Below are 13,866 nucleotides of genomic sequence, written 5' to 3' on the forward strand. Positions count from 1 at the left end.
TGGATTTGCGCCGCCAACTGGGCCAGATCTGCGGGCAGAGCTGGATGCACCAGAATACCGTTCCGATCAAACCCAGCACGCTGGCTGAGACGGGAATGCTGTTGAGGCGCCATGGAAAGCTGGAAACCCGAAGGAAGACGGCTATAAAGCTATATGCTGGGGATTTGGGGGGCGGACCGTGGGAAGGAATGAGGGGTTCGGTCTGCTGGATCCTGCAGGGATTTGATCTGGCCAAGTGTTGGAGCTTGACGCTGATCCGGACCGTGTTTGATGGTTTCGCATTGATCGACGAGCATTGCATAACTCAGTGCCGGCTTAGAATTTGATGAAGATGTTGAACAATACATGGCCATCACTAGATTGTTATTTACTGACCAGACAACAAGGGCTAATCATAAAAACCCATTATTGCGTGGCATGACGGGAATCAATACCGGCATCGTGTCTGACCCGGCGGCCCCGTTTGGAGGCATCAAGGAGTCTGGATTCGGACGAGAGGGCGGCCGGTATGGCATGGAAGAGTTCCAAGTCACTAAGGTGAGTTTGAAAGCCTACATGGTTGACGCATACTGACTATATAGACTATCAATATCGGAGGTTTAGGACTACCAATGACGCCGCTGCCTGCTTAGGACGCCAATGGAGTGTAGTAAATAATCCAGCCCAGTGAAGAGCTGCAATCCATTGAATAGTGCTTACAAGATGGAATTGGCAGTAGTAGATAAATTAATCATTGTTCTATATGATTGCTACTGTATCGAAACGCGTTATGGCTCAAGCCCCCGTTTCGATCGACGCACAAACAGCTTTAACAACACTCCCAGTATTCTCCGAATAAGAAAGCGCATCAATCACTCCAATCAAATCAGCCAGAGTCGTAATCGTGAAATCCGGCTCCAGCGCTGGACACTCCTCCTTGTTTCCGTCCCCAAACGAGCACCAACATACCCTGGCCCCAATGTTCCTCGCGAACTTGATATCAGAAATAGTATCACCAACCATGATAACATCGCCTTCGGCCGCCAGAAGGTCCTCGCCAGTCCTAGCCCGAAACCTCGACGCAAGGAGCTCCGTATAGGATGCCGGATGCGGCTTCCTCTTCTCACCGTAGAGCGGATCGCCGATGATGTACTCATCCGGGATGATACCGTCCAAACCGTGCTGTTTCATTGTTGTCTTGATCATCTCGACGCCCTTGTTGCTCACGATGGCCATTGGGATGTTGCGCGACGCGATGGCCAGGAGGACTTCCCTCGCACGCGGGAAAGCCTTCTGGAGGGGTAGCCCGTGCTGTACGTATATCTCGCGAAAGACCTTTATGCAGTCCTCGATGTTTAGCTTGTCGCGGTGTTGAGCTGGCCAGAGGGTATCAAACGTCACGCGGGCTGCGGCGCCGGAGGATATCAGGCGCTGGAGGTCCTTCTCGCTGGCCGAGGGGTCGAAGTCGGGGAGGAGGGCTTGCAAGGCGTGTGCCCAGGTTTCCTTGATGGCGTCCATGGTGTGCATCAGAGTGCCGTCGAAGTCGAAGATGATCATCTTGGGTGGGACTGGCTTCGGGCTGATCTGGGTGGGCTTGATGGAGGGGAGAACGGCGGCAAGGAGCTTAGCCAGATGTCCGCCGAGCAAGCTGATGGACGAGAAAAAGCGTTCGGTGACGGACATGTTGGTTATGTGATGGTTGCTGTAGTGCAGTGGGACGGTTGTTAATGAGTATCAGGATACCTCGGCCCGATTGACACTTCTTATAGAAGCCAGAGACTGCAAGAGCAAGTGAATAGACAGACAATGAAGTGTTGATGTCCTCATTGTGCAACGCAGGCATTATAGAGTGAGACACGGCGTTCGTTCTGGGGTTATTCATTACAGGTGTATCAGGGAGTATCAGACTAACATGGATTGGGACAGTCATTGAGGCACCAAAGGGGATTTTCTTTATGTCTATATACGGATGTTCCTCCCCGCCAGCGGTTCGACTTCCTGTTTCGAATATGTAATATAACAGTCATTGCTCCGTGTCCGCTCCGGGCACGCTCAGCTTAGCGCCGGAACACGCACTGAGCAAGTAAGCACAAGAAAATCTTTCTTTCAATAGATCACGTGAGATAATTATTCTGCCGTCGAGCCCTCTAAACTACACCCAGCGTGTAGTTCAATACTAAAACCGCCTGTTTGGCGGTGGCTTGAAAAAGGTTGGGAAAGAATATTTCCAATCTAATTGTTCAGAGTCACAAAGTGGAGATTAAACCTAGTCCCAGATAATTAGGCTTCCTCAATGAAATGCCAAGTATAAGTATGGCTGGGTCTGATAGTAGACAAAACAGACATCTCAGCCGCTGTTCTTCTTCCGCCAAAACGCCTCATCAATCGCCCTCTCCGCATCATACCCATACGCCCACATCTGCGTCGCCGGGTCACTCCACTGGTTCGGGCTATGCGAGAACGGGATTCCCAGTGTCTCGGGCTTCATCGCTTCATCACGCGCCTGCTGCAATGGGCCATCGGGGAAATGCCACAGCTGTCCATTTAGCAGACTTGCGTCCTGCATCATTCGCGTGCGCTCTGCGCGGACCTCTTCAAATATTAAGAGGGCGTGCTGGATCTCGGTCGTAGATGATATGTGGCTCAGGGCGCATGCTAGGGCGGCGCCGTCTTCTACTGCCATTGCGGCGCCTGTTTGGTCGTTAGCTTTGGAGCAGTGATTTCTCCGGGGAGGCTGTCGCTTACCCTGTGACATGTACGGCAGCATTGCATGCGCAGCATCACCCAAAACGACAACATTTCCCTCGAACCATTTGGTCAGTGCGGGAGTGCTAACCAAAGGCCACTTGATCGTGTTTTCGATCATGCCGATGATCTTCGTTAACCTGGAATCGGCATAGAGTCAGTTTGGAAGGGTCATTCCTTAGAGTACATACCGAGAATCCCATCCGCTAAACTCGCGGCGCATATCTTCCAACGCAGTGCTCTGGTCCCATGTGGCTGGGTCGCGGGGATCCCAATGCGAGAGAACCATGTTGAAGGATTTTCCGGCTCCGATTGTGTATGTCATTACATGGCGCTTGTCACCGATCCTGAAACAGTAAGCAAGAAACTAAGCATGAGTAAGGTCTGCTGGTTCTGGCTGCAACAAACCATATATTAAGCGCTGGCTTCTCGAGGAGCCACGCGGTGTCTGGGTCTGCTTTCAGAGCGCCAACGTCGACTGTTGCACGGTACGCCGCAAATCCCAATTTCCCGACTGCTTTGTCTGCGCCCTCTTGAAGTAGCGCCCGGGCGAGGGACTTGATTCCTATTTGTTATCAAGTCAGTTCACAGCGACGACTCGAGAGGGGGATGCTTCCAAGACAACTCACCATCCGCCGCGACAACAAGATCCGCACCAGCACACTCCCCGGACTCAAGCCGAATCTCTGTCCCCTCCAAATCATACCCCGTAACCTTACATCCGAGCTTAATCTCAATCCCCAAATCGCGGGCGCGGTGGACGAGTGCCGAATGGAAATCCGCCCGGTGAATGACATAGTATGGCGCATCGAACGTCTCCCGGAACCCCGGAATGAGTCGTGTATATCCGATGGCATCCCCATTCTCCCACCGACGGAATGTCATTCCCTCGGGCTCGGTCGCGCATCTCGCGAGGTAGGGACCGACGCCGAGTTTATTCAGGAGGCGGGCGGAGTTGGGGGGGATTTGGATTCCTGCGCCGACCTAGCCAATGTCAGGCTGTTCTGATATAATAGGGTGTCTGGTGTAGTGTACCTCTCCGAGTTGTGGTGCTTGTTCGTAGACTGTCACCTTGTGGCCCTGTGTGGCGAGCGCGATGGCAGTTGATAGCCCTCCGAGTCCTGCTCCGACGACAATGATCTTCAAGGCAATGTTACTGCGAGTCTCACCATCTGCAGTGCGAAATGGCTTTAGAAATTGTAGGCAATTGCTGGGGTACGTTGTGCTCTGTAGGTAGTCAGTTCGTGCGGCGTACGCAGGGTCTGGGTCAAGGGATGATAACGTACCTGCAGCGAAGACAGATCCGGATTGTTGTCAGGCATGATGATTGCGATTTCAGGGACAATTTAGTTTCGCAATAGAGGCAATAGTCGAGGCACTCAACTTATTATACTGCAGGCAATTCGCTGGTTGGAGTTGACCCGGAGGCACTTCCGGCTGAACCGATCTCTCCCCGGGAGGTCCTGGTTGCACGAGCGCCCATTCTACATAAAAGACCAGGACCTGCCGTTGCCTAGAATCGAATCAACTACATGATCGCGATCGGGTCAGAATGGCAACTACCAAGGAGCAGCAACAGAACAGTGACTCGACCGAGCTCCTGCTCAAGAGTCTCGAGGGCAGCAACACGCTGCCTCTATGGACGCAAATGGCTCGGCTGAACCCCCCAGAGCCGAATCCAACGGCGGTGCCCTTTGTCTGGAAGTATCAGTCCATCCGCCCGAGTCTATTGCGGGCAGGCGAGCTTATCACGGAGAAGCAAGCTGAACGGCGGGTACTTATGCTCATTAATCCGACCAGAGGTACGTTCGCAGGCGAGAACAGGTGCTGACGAGAGTGTACTGACTGACTGGCTTGGCTTGATAAGACGCGCCATACACAACAGACACCCTCTACGCCGGTCTTCAGCTCGTGATGCCCAACGAGACCGCCCCCGCACACAGACACACGGCCTTTGCAATGCGCTTCATCATCGAAGGGAACGGCGGGTTTACCGCGGTGCACGGCCGGCGCATTCGGATGCAACAGGGCGATGTGATCCTCACCCCGACGTGGAACTACCACGACCACGGCAAGGATGGCTCCGGGCCCATGATCTGGTTGGATGGGTTGGATCTTCCAAACTTTCGGCACTTCCCTGTGCACTTTGTGCAGCATTTTAGTGAGGTGCGGTATCCCGCCGAGGACCTGGATAGTGATAACTCGCCGTTGGTCTTTCCGTGGAAGGTTATGAAAGCTTCGCTGGATGAGCTTCCGGGGGATTGGGCAGTCAAGAGATACCTGCGATCGGGGCAGCGAGAAGGTATGTTTTTCTGCGTTTCTTTCAGTTTGGATCTGATTTTCTTTTCGCAGTGAGCCGCGTCCTTGGTGGTTGTGCAGAGAGGCTGAATGCCGGCTGCGCCTCTGCAGCGCGTCGTGAGACCACATCGGCAGTGTACCATGTCATTGCGGGAAAGGGCCATTCTGTAGTTGGAGAGCAGACCTTCGAGTGGGTCAAGGGTGACACGTTCTGCGTGCCTTCTTGGTACAGATACCAGCATTTTGCTGCGGCGGGGGAGACAGTCTACCTGTATCGCTTTGACGACATGCCCATGATTGAGGCATTAGGCTTCTACCGCTCCGAGGAGATGGACGTGGAGTCGCTTGTCAGAGATTAGTTTATGAAAGAATTATGTTATTATGCTTTGAAATGAATAAGTCAGCCAACGTAAATTCCGGTCTCTCCCCGCTCTTCCCGACAACACCCCGCTGCCAACGGAGTCTTCTTCAAGATACCGAATCGCGACATCGTACGACGTTTCAGCCCAAGCTCACCACATGGAGTCGCATGCCCGGGAGCAGTCTCCCCGCCCAGCTCCAGCTATCAAGCGTCGCAGGGTTGCTCTCGCCTGTGATTCCTGCAGGCTCCGGAAATCACGGGTACCTTGACCGGCATCCCCATCCCCACAGGGCTCCATCAAGCTGATATTCACAGTGCGATAGTACTCGGCCTCAGTGTTCCTCGTGTGTTGAGCTGGGTTTTGAATGTGTCTACAGACCTCCGGCCACCGCCACGAATGTCATCGTGCAAAAGGAGTACGTGGTCAAGCCCCGGGCACATCCCAGTCCTGTTCGCATAGAGTGCTGACCAGCCATAGTTATTTGCAATCTCTTGAGTCGCGGGTGTATCAGTTGGAGAACTCGCTATCGACCGTCAAGGATGATCTGAGCCGGTTATCTTCTCGCGTTTCTCATGGGACTGGTTCCGAGCCAATCTCTTCTGGGTTTGACCACAATGCGCGCCAACGCACTCCACTGCGTGATCTCGCCGGCACGGAGGACTCTGTGGATGCGATGGGCACGATTACCCTAGCGAATGAGGAAGACTCTGGGTTCTTTGGTAAGGCCTGTGCATCCCTTTCGGTCTCTCTCTCTCTCTTGCTCACCGCACAAGGTCCTTCGTCGAATGTTGCCTTTACGCGTCACCTATGCAGAGCCATCGGGCACTGTAACACGCTCGACGGAACTGCTCCAGGGCTACTTGCCGATACCCCGACGTACGACGGCGGCTTCGTCAGTGCCTCTCGGCCCCCGTCACCTCCCGGACGGACTGATGGTCTCCGATTTGACCGGCGTGGAAAGGACACCTTCAAACTACCACCAGCTTCAGAGACTCTCAGCCTGATCAAGCAGTATTTTACCAATACTGGCCTGTTGTTCCCATATATACATCCACCCACGTTTCTCCAGACGTACGAGGAGATGGTACGGGACAACTTTAAACGCGTGCGCCGGACATGGCTGGGGCTGTTGAACATGATCCTAGCCATGGTGACAATCACAGCCAGTCCGTCTGGTGCCCCGGCCAGTACACGCATCGCGGAGTCCGATGTATTCTACCAGCGCAGTCTCAGCCTGTGCCGGGATGAGATTCTACGTGGGACAACACTAGAGGTTGGTGAGTTCTGCGCCTAGATCCATGCATCTCGTGTAATATTATCTGACCATATAGTCCAATACCTACTTCTCATGGGCCAGTATCTGCAGGGAACGCAAAAGTCGGTTCAAGCGTGGACTGTGCATGGTCTGGCGGTTAAGGCGGCGCTGCAGCTTGGACTCCACTCTAAGGATGCTTCAGGGGCGTTTTCCCGGCTTGAGAAGGAGACAAGGCTTCGCACTTGGTTTGGTTGTGTGCTGCTGGACAGGTAAATTGACAGTTCCGATAGCTGAACACACTAGCTGACGGTTGGTAATACCAGAACTCTGTGTATGACATTTGGTCGCCCGGCCGCCATTCCGAACAGCTATGTTAAACTTGAACTGCCCGCCGGGGATGTTTTAGTGGACACATCTCCAATGGTCGACGAGCAGACCTCTTCTCTGAGTCTATCCTTGTATAATGCAACCATGTGCGTGGCCGTTGCTGCTACATCTCCAGATCCGCCCTAACCTAGCCACAGAACCCTCTACAACCAAATTGCAAAAGCCATTGATCTACTCTACGGCCAAAATCTAGGATGCGACCCCCCATCAAGTGTCAGCGAAATAATTGCACACGTGTTTTCTCTCGAGCAGGATCTGTTCTCCTGGGAAAGGGCGCTGCCTGAATCCGTACGGCTACTCAGCCTCGATCAGATGCACCATCTTCGAAATACAACTGCATCAGAGTTTGACCTTGTGGCGCTCAGATTCCGGATTATACTCACACTGCGATACTCAAATTTCCGCGTCCTCTTGCATCGGCCCGTTCTTGTGCGGTTTATTGATTCCTGTGGCCGGTTGCAGTCGGATCCACAGCAGCTCCAGCTCCTACAGCAGCTCGGACTAAACAGTATTCAGATCTCAATGGACTCCACCATGCAGATCATTGATTTTATACACGACATTGTCCATCACACCGACCACCAGCATAAGCTTCTGGGCGCATGGTGGTTTTCGCTTTATTATAGTATGGCCACCGCTTTTACCTTCGTCCAGCTTTTATCATCTGTACTGACCACTAAAAGCGTTCAATGCCGCACTGGTCATACTCGGTATACTGATCGTCTGCCGCGAGGGAGGAATGGCAGGCCAGATCGTCGGCGCAGTGGCAGATAAGATCAGAGAGTATCCCTTCCGCGCAGCCGCCGCTCTATCCAAGCTCGATAGCGGGAACCGCATGGTGGTTCGATGCCGTGTTTACCTCGAAAGGCTCATAAGCACCTCAGGTCTCTACAGTAAGTCGATGCTGCATGTCTATCAAGACTGGGAGTCCAGTTCTGACCAAGAACTACAGGTATTGAAGAGCTTAGCGCCGGGATATCGGGCGATTCATCTCTGGGCCTTCCGTGCCCGCCCTCGTCTGACCTGGATATTTCCCCGTTGGGTGTGGAGTTTGGAGAGTTTATGCTCGATGGGAACTTGTTTGCGTCGCTTAACCCGCCCGCTGCGTAGACTGCTGGCGCATGCACAGCTGTATTAGTCCCTTTCGCCGAGCGGCGCAAGTCCAAGCCACGATATATAAACTGGTTGCACTGCATCTGACTGAATAGAAAGTGATTGAGAACAGACAACCTAGAAACGCTCAACATAGCCTAAGCGGGTTTGAGTCGGTCTGCGTAGAGGGCAGCTCAAGGTAAAATGCCGTTAGTCTGACAGGTAGAGGTCATCAGTTGGATTCCCCTCAGCCCCAACCCCACTTCCACGGGGAGCGCAGCTTAAAATGTAATATGGCAGAGCATTAACCTTGTTCCCCAGGGCTCATTGTCTGCATCTCAGGAAGTAAACGCCCGGGGGCCACCGGATGCCACCCGCTGGCGTATCCGCTCTCTCCCCGGCGCGGCGCATTCTATAAGGATCACAAATGGCCCCGTTCCGATCCAAGAAACCTCACGTACCTAGTATCTGTCCAGCAACTCACTAACTCTAACCATGACCCTCCCCTGGAAACGCCTCATCCGCTTCCAAAGCACAGACGGCCGGATCCTCCGCGGCGAACCACTTGTCGGCGCAGACGTCGACATTGGATTCATCACTGCGGCCGATAAAGTGCAAGCGCGCGTCCTCGCCGGAGACGACATCTACGATACGACGGGCAAGACGAAGCTTACAGACGAGGTCGTTGGTGTCAAGACGGTTCTGGGCCCGCTCGCTCAGGGCGATGTTCCGATTCTAAGATGCGTGGGGCTGAATTATGCGAAGCACAGTACGTTGCAGACCTCATTTCTATTTGCCTATTCGCAGCAGAATCGTTTGATAACTGGACTAGTTCGCGAAGCCGGGCGCAAGCCGCCTCCATTCCCCTTCATCTTCTTCAAGCCCAATACGACGATCCACGACCACGGCGCCCCGGTGGTGATTCCGAGGATTGCACAGGATGATCAAGCGGATTATGAAGGCGAGCTCGTACGTGCCCCCTGCTTTACCCTCCTCCCCATACCCACCCTCGCTCACAGGCTAGTAGTGCATGATCCTCGGCCAAGACGCAAAGGACATCCCCGTTTCCGAAGCCCTCTCCTACGTCGCCGCATACACAGTCGGAAACGACATCTCGTCGCGCAAGCTGCAGCGCGACCCCGCGTTCGCCGGCGTCGTCCCACAGTGGGGGTTCTCCAAGGGGTTCGACACCTACGCGCCATTAGGCCCATGCCTTGTCGCTGCGTCGGAGATAGCCGATCCGAAGCAACTGCACCTCCGCACAACGGTCAACAGCGATGTGAGGCAAGACGAGAGCGTCGAGGATTTGCTCTTCGACTGCGCGTATCTGGTCTCGTACCTGTCGCAGGGCACGACGTTGCAGAAGGGGAGTGTGATCATGACGGGGACGCCTGGGGGTGAGTGTTGCTTCCCTTCATCTTTGGATTCGAGCCGTATTAACCCGTGTTAGGCGTTGGCGCTGGTTTGAAGCCGCCAAAGTACCTCGTGCCTGGAACGCAGATGGATGTTTGGATCTCTAGGATTGGGACGTTGAGGAACGGCGTGGTCTTTGCGTGAATTGCATGGCGTACCGGAACAGACGAGAAATGCAATATATAGACCTGTTAGTAATGGACCTGGCATGTATATGACTTTTCAGGCGTCGTGAAGGAGTGGAGGAAAACTCTGGCCCAGGAAACTGGTGACAATTCCATGATTATAAGTCAAGGCCTTTTAGAAGTTGGAATAACAGGCGTATTTCACGTTGCGTGCCTGGATAGATTACGAGTAACAGCAATAAAAATCCAAAAAGGGTTTCTCTGTCTTGCATATGCTGTGTACTATGCTAGGATACATCTCAAGGAGTTTCTAACATCGATTCTACCGCCAATGCAGAGTAACATGGCACTCCTTGGTCTTTACGAAGAACCCCTCGCGAAGGTGTGTGTCACCGAGTGGGACTCGTGCGATGTGGAAGAGCTTGAATAGCGCAGCCAGGGTCTTGAACATCTCCATCCACGCAAAACTGGCCCAGTGTTAGCGTGGTCGCATTATCTACGAAACTGGAGTAAACGTACTTTCGGCCGATACAGGCACGAGGGCCCACGGAGAATGGCACAAACGACTCGAGTAGCTTTGCGGAGTCCTCCGCAAGCCATCGCTCGTAGTTGAAAGTGTCGGCATCCTGAAGGAAAAATACGGGTCAGCAATTTGTTTTCCGCAAGGTCGGGCAATGCTGACATGAAATTCACGGGAATTATGGTGGACACTGAGAGTCGGGACGCTGACAAGTGTCTTTGAGCTGTTAGCAGCATCTCAAGCCCTGGGCAGAGTGACTTACTCCCTCTGGGAGAAACCTCCCTGCCACCAGCTTCCCCCCCTTCGGCGTGACCCGCTCAAGTCCCGTCGCGCTCGTGGGCCGGAACCGCATTGTCTCTCGGACAACGGCGTTGAGCACGGGGAGGTTCTCAATTGTCTTGAAGTCCGGAACCCAGTCCGCCGCCATTTGCCCCGGAAAGGCTGCATCCAGCTCCTCCTGCAGCCGGCGCTGTATCGCCTCGTCCCGAGACACAATATCCACGACGTTGGTCATGCTCGTGCTAGTCGTGTCGCTGCCCCCAACAATGAACGAGATCGACTCGGCGATAATCTCCTTCTCCTCCAGTGCGTTGCCCATGTCCGGGTCCTTGGCGTTGAAGAGCAGGCTGAGGAGGTCCTTGCGCGAAGTGCCGGTGGCCTGGTCCCGCCGCTTGAAGTACGCTTTTGTCCCAATTGCGGCGAGAGCTTGCGTGCCTCGCATTCCCTGCGACCAGAACGGGTCCAGGGGGAATTTCTTGATGAACTCCCTAACGGCGCGTGGTAGGTGGCCTAGCGCATTGAGGGCTTCGCCGCGGGCATCGACGGCGTCGATGAGATTCAGGTAGTCCTCTCCTCGATCCAGGAAGCCAAAGGATTCCCCGAATGCAAATTCGCCTGAGACATTAGTGTCATGCTTTATATGTATATGATATGGTAGTGACGGACACACCTATCGCGTCAAAGGCGAGGAAATTGGCTATCGCAATAATAAGTCATCCGCTGTGCGTTCTGAGTAAGAAAAGAGCTGTAACGAACAGTATTCATTAAAGTCTAGACTGATCGTGTCCCCAGATGCCTGTAGTCGATCGTTTATCAGGTTAATCAGCTTCCGAATATCCCTGCTCATGTGCGGCTCAAAGTCCTGCAGCCCTCTTGCTGAAAACGCCGGGCTCATAATCTTCTTTTTCCGTTGATGGATCTTTGGGTCCCTAGTGTTGAAAAGAACAGGCTCGACCTGGTGAAAGGGTGAAGCAATTCGGATGTTAGTGGAATTCTATATACAGCCAGGACAGGGACAACATATCTTCATAGAACGGGCCCTTCAGGAAACCCGTCTTGTGGCCGTAGATCTGTTGCACGGCCGTTGCATCCGCGATGGAGATGTGGTTGGGCGAAATCCGCACAAAGTCTCCGTATCTCTGGTGCAAGTCACTGACGGCCTGCGATCTTCGGCCTCGGCGGCATTGCAGGACTATCCACAAGGGTGATATCCTCGCAAGAAGCGGGCCAGGATAGCGGCGTAGAGGCGAGAGTAATAGACAATAGATCACCCAAGAGAGAGCCTTTGGCGCATGGGCAAGGTAAGCTTAGCTTCCACAAATAGGATGGATGGGATGGAATTACCGTGCACAATATAACAGTGCCAGCTACGAGGGCTCGGTTTTCTGCCCAGGATGCATCGTACTGAAACTTTGAAGCCATGATTGCCTTGACCTAAATCAACAATAAAGTAGTTACTGGCTTGCTTTTGCTCTTGGGGTTTGAATTATATGATGCCAGCACATGGGGTTGGGGAGAGGCCGGATGCCAGTCGTTACCCCCGCATGAATCACCATCGTGGGAACAACCAGGATGCACTGGAGATATCCTGGGACCGGTGGGAGTCGGCCACCGCCAATGACCGGGGACGGAGTCAAGCACAGGGACCATCCGACCTTTCCCCGGACAGCCAGAAGTGAACTGATCCGCCCCCGGGGATGCATCGGCCCCAGCTTATTACTGACCACAGCTGGCTGCTTGTATGGGCAAGGTCTGTTGTGCTTTTGTGGCGCCACGAAGGCCATTGATGCGTTTATTTCTGAGCCCTGGATATTACACACAGCTCTTGAGAAGGTATAGAATCATACTGCATTACAATCATTACTCTGAGGTATTTGTTTCAAACAACTTTCCGCAGCAAAGTAGCAACGACTAAATATACAAGAACGAAGCTTATGGTAAGAAAATATTCCATTCCGCCACAGTAGCTCATGCTGCCTTCTTATCGTGCCTCTCGATAGCAAAATCCTTTAGGGTAGAGCCGGCGGAACTCTTGTTTAGACCCAGCGCACTGTGAAACGGACATCCCGGAATGTCCCTTTTATGGCGTGCAATAAACCACGGGGCAAACTCGGCGTCTTCCTTACGAAGGGCAGCAATTTTCTCTCGCTTCTCCGTGACCGTCATCTTTTCCTGCTGTTCCCAGTAGGACTCTGTGGGATCCGCCGCGAACATGCCCACTAGCCATAGCACCCTACCGAGTATCAAGGTGATGAGGAAATATAAGACCGGATGGACGGGCTCGATCTGGCATGCCCTGAGCGTGGTGGGCAGTGAGAGAGCGATGGGGATCCTGCGACCCAGCCACCGGAGGCCCCGCGGGAAGTAGCTGAACGCGAACTGGTCGAAGCACGCCTCTGCAATGAGCTTCGCACGTTCCGGCCCGACTCTCATGTTGGACTCGAAGGCGAGATTGTACGCCATGAGCTCGTCCCAGCTGCCAGGGAAGCTGTGGATGCGCTTGTCCCCCTCCGGGACTATGAAGAGCGTGCCTAGCTCCCTCCAGAAGTTCACCGCGGCCGCTTTCTGCTTGTCAGTGAAGCCAGGGAGCCCGAGTTTGACCATGAGACGGTGGATTGCGGCCGCGCTGTATGTCAAGGTATAGAGGTAGTCATCGTTCTCAGAGAAGTTGCCCGGGTACCTTTGCGCCCAGTACGCATGAACATTGTTGATGTGACTGACGGATTTCTTGGTGATGGGATTACTGGGACCATACCACCACCAGATGGCGTTGTTATTGGCCGTTTGCTCCACCCTCTGCGTGGCTTTCCAGAGTATCTTCCCGCCATCGGATCGCCAGACAGCCTCGGCTCCCTGCTGAGTGACGATAAAATTGGGAAAGGTTATCGCATAGACGAGGTTTTGGGTAAAGCCCGTAAGCCCGTAGCTCGATGTCAGGCGCCATATCTCTTCATAGTCGACATCTGGATGTAGAGACTCGATGCGCTGCTGGATCCATTTGCGAGGCTTCGGCGGGGCTGATATGGTCATGACGAGGAACAATAACTGACAGCTAGCTTCTGTGAAGGTAGCGGTATTCCATCAGTGTTACAATGAGGGATGGGGGAACTTATACCGGCCAAACATCGCCAAGCAGTGGCATTTCCGGTCTCTCCCCGTAGGGCCACAGTCCTCATACATCATGATAGAGGCAGCCTTCCGCTTACTCAGCGGCACTTTTGAGAAACGGATTCCGGGGGTTGGACTCAATGGCTCGATCAAGTTTGACGATGTCTGGATTAGGTAAAAGTAATGAGATTGAGGTCTCGGAATTGTCACCGGCAAAGACTATGGCTTAGGGTACTAGATCTTCAATACGTTCGGCTTACTCGACATCACCACTACTGAGGCTTCATTGTCAATCCCATCTCA

At 53.6% G+C, this 13,866-nt stretch overlaps 8 protein-coding genes across 8 annotated transcripts; 4 read left to right on the forward strand and 4 right to left on the reverse strand.

The window, feature by feature from the left end:
• Positions 1-417: 417 nt before the first annotated feature.
• Positions 418-632, forward strand: ASPVEDRAFT_88995 (uncharacterized protein; the record flags this gene model as incomplete). The annotated part of the gene is made up of 2 exons (XM_040818473.1): positions 418-537; positions 582-632. 2 exons carry the CDS (start codon positions 418-420, stop codon positions 630-632), a joined length of 171 nt encoding a protein of 56 aa, XP_040673516.1.
• Positions 633-774: 142 nt separating this feature from the next.
• On the reverse strand, positions 775-1,536 carry ASPVEDRAFT_57031 (HAD family hydrolase; the record flags this gene model as incomplete). The annotated part of the gene is made up of 1 exon (XM_040815287.1): positions 775-1,536. The coding sequence occupies one exon, from the start codon at positions 1,534-1,536 to the stop codon at positions 775-777; it is 762 nt and encodes a 253-aa protein (XP_040673517.1).
• Positions 1,537-2,326: 790 nt separating this feature from the next.
• On the reverse strand, positions 2,327-4,046 carry ASPVEDRAFT_88997 (putative salicylate hydroxylase; the record flags this gene model as incomplete). The annotated part of the gene is made up of 7 exons (XM_040818474.1): positions 2,327-2,670; positions 2,725-2,864; positions 2,916-3,071; positions 3,133-3,289; positions 3,354-3,708; positions 3,760-3,951; positions 4,011-4,046. The coding sequence occupies 7 exons, from the start codon at positions 4,044-4,046 to the stop codon at positions 2,327-2,329; spliced, it is 1,380 nt and encodes a 459-aa protein (XP_040673518.1).
• On the forward strand, positions 4,045-5,381 carry ASPVEDRAFT_155535 (cupin domain-containing protein; the record flags this gene model as incomplete). Its single annotated transcript, XM_040808467.1, has 3 exons — positions 4,045-4,526; positions 4,592-5,026; positions 5,077-5,381. Exons 1-3 carry the CDS (start codon positions 4,277-4,279, stop codon positions 5,379-5,381), a joined length of 990 nt encoding a protein of 329 aa, XP_040673519.1. The 5' UTR covers positions 4,045-4,276.
• Positions 5,382-5,506: 125 nt separating this feature from the next.
• ASPVEDRAFT_46977 (putative C6 transcription factor) lies at positions 5,507-8,249 on the forward strand. Its single transcript, XM_040813672.1, has 9 exons — positions 5,507-5,643; positions 5,699-5,799; positions 5,862-6,103; positions 6,158-6,661; positions 6,716-6,908; positions 6,963-7,112; positions 7,164-7,651; positions 7,710-7,919; positions 7,979-8,249. The coding sequence occupies exons 1-9, from the start codon at positions 5,542-5,544 to the stop codon at positions 8,134-8,136; spliced, it is 2,148 nt and encodes a 715-aa protein (XP_040673520.1). The 5' UTR covers positions 5,507-5,541; the 3' UTR covers positions 8,137-8,249.
• Positions 8,250-8,591: 342 nt separating this feature from the next.
• Positions 8,592-9,887, forward strand: ASPVEDRAFT_155537 (fumarylacetoacetate hydrolase family protein). Its single transcript, XM_040808468.1, has 4 exons — positions 8,592-8,887; positions 8,951-9,087; positions 9,146-9,515; positions 9,569-9,887. The coding sequence occupies exons 1-4, from the start codon at positions 8,614-8,616 to the stop codon at positions 9,673-9,675; spliced, it is 888 nt and encodes a 295-aa protein (XP_040673521.1). The 5' UTR covers positions 8,592-8,613; the 3' UTR covers positions 9,676-9,887.
• Positions 9,888-9,911: 24 nt separating this feature from the next.
• ASPVEDRAFT_65996 (cytochrome P450) lies at positions 9,912-11,877 on the reverse strand (the record flags this gene model as incomplete). The annotated part of the gene is made up of 8 exons (XM_040815852.1): positions 9,912-10,123; positions 10,176-10,282; positions 10,339-10,392; positions 10,439-11,070; positions 11,126-11,152; positions 11,212-11,421; positions 11,480-11,738; positions 11,800-11,877. The coding sequence occupies 8 exons, from the start codon at positions 11,875-11,877 to the stop codon at positions 9,979-9,981; spliced, it is 1,512 nt and encodes a 503-aa protein (XP_040673522.1). The 3' UTR covers positions 9,912-9,978.
• Positions 11,878-12,423: 546 nt separating this feature from the next.
• Positions 12,424-13,485, reverse strand: ASPVEDRAFT_33952 (uncharacterized protein; the record flags this gene model as incomplete). The annotated part of the gene is made up of 1 exon (XM_040810805.1): positions 12,424-13,485. The coding sequence occupies one exon, from the start codon at positions 13,483-13,485 to the stop codon at positions 12,424-12,426; it is 1,062 nt and encodes a 353-aa protein (XP_040673523.1).
• Between the last annotated feature and the right edge of the window lie 381 nt (positions 13,486-13,866).

This window comes from Aspergillus versicolor (genome assembly GCF_001890125.1).
Source record: "Aspergillus versicolor CBS 583.65 unplaced genomic scaffold ASPVEscaffold_14, whole genome shotgun sequence".
NCBI lineage: Eukaryota > Fungi > Ascomycota > Eurotiomycetes > Eurotiales > Aspergillaceae > Aspergillus > Aspergillus versicolor.

Excerpts from the sequence above, each read along its gene's own strand:
- ASPVEDRAFT_155537 (XM_040808468.1), top strand. The coding sequence starts at position 8,614 with ATGACCCTCCCCTGGAAACGCCTCATCCGCTTCCAAAGCACAGACGGC. Across the intron at positions 8,888-8,950 it reads GCTGAATTATGCGAAGCACA|TTCGCGAAGCCGGGCGCAAG; the intron begins GTACGTTGCAGA and ends TAACTGGACTAG. Across the intron at positions 9,516-9,568 it reads CATGACGGGGACGCCTGGGG|GCGTTGGCGCTGGTTTGAAG; the intron begins GTGAGTGTTGCT and ends AACCCGTGTTAG.
- ASPVEDRAFT_46977 (XM_040813672.1), top strand. The coding sequence starts at position 5,542 with ATGGAGTCGCATGCCCGGGAGCAGTCTCCCCGCCCAGCTCCAGCTATC. Across the intron at positions 6,909-6,962 it reads GGTTGTGTGCTGCTGGACAG|AACTCTGTGTATGACATTTG; the intron begins GTAAATTGACAG and ends TGGTAATACCAG. Across the intron at positions 7,920-7,978 it reads AAGCACCTCAGGTCTCTACA|GTATTGAAGAGCTTAGCGCC; the intron begins GTAAGTCGATGC and ends CAAGAACTACAG.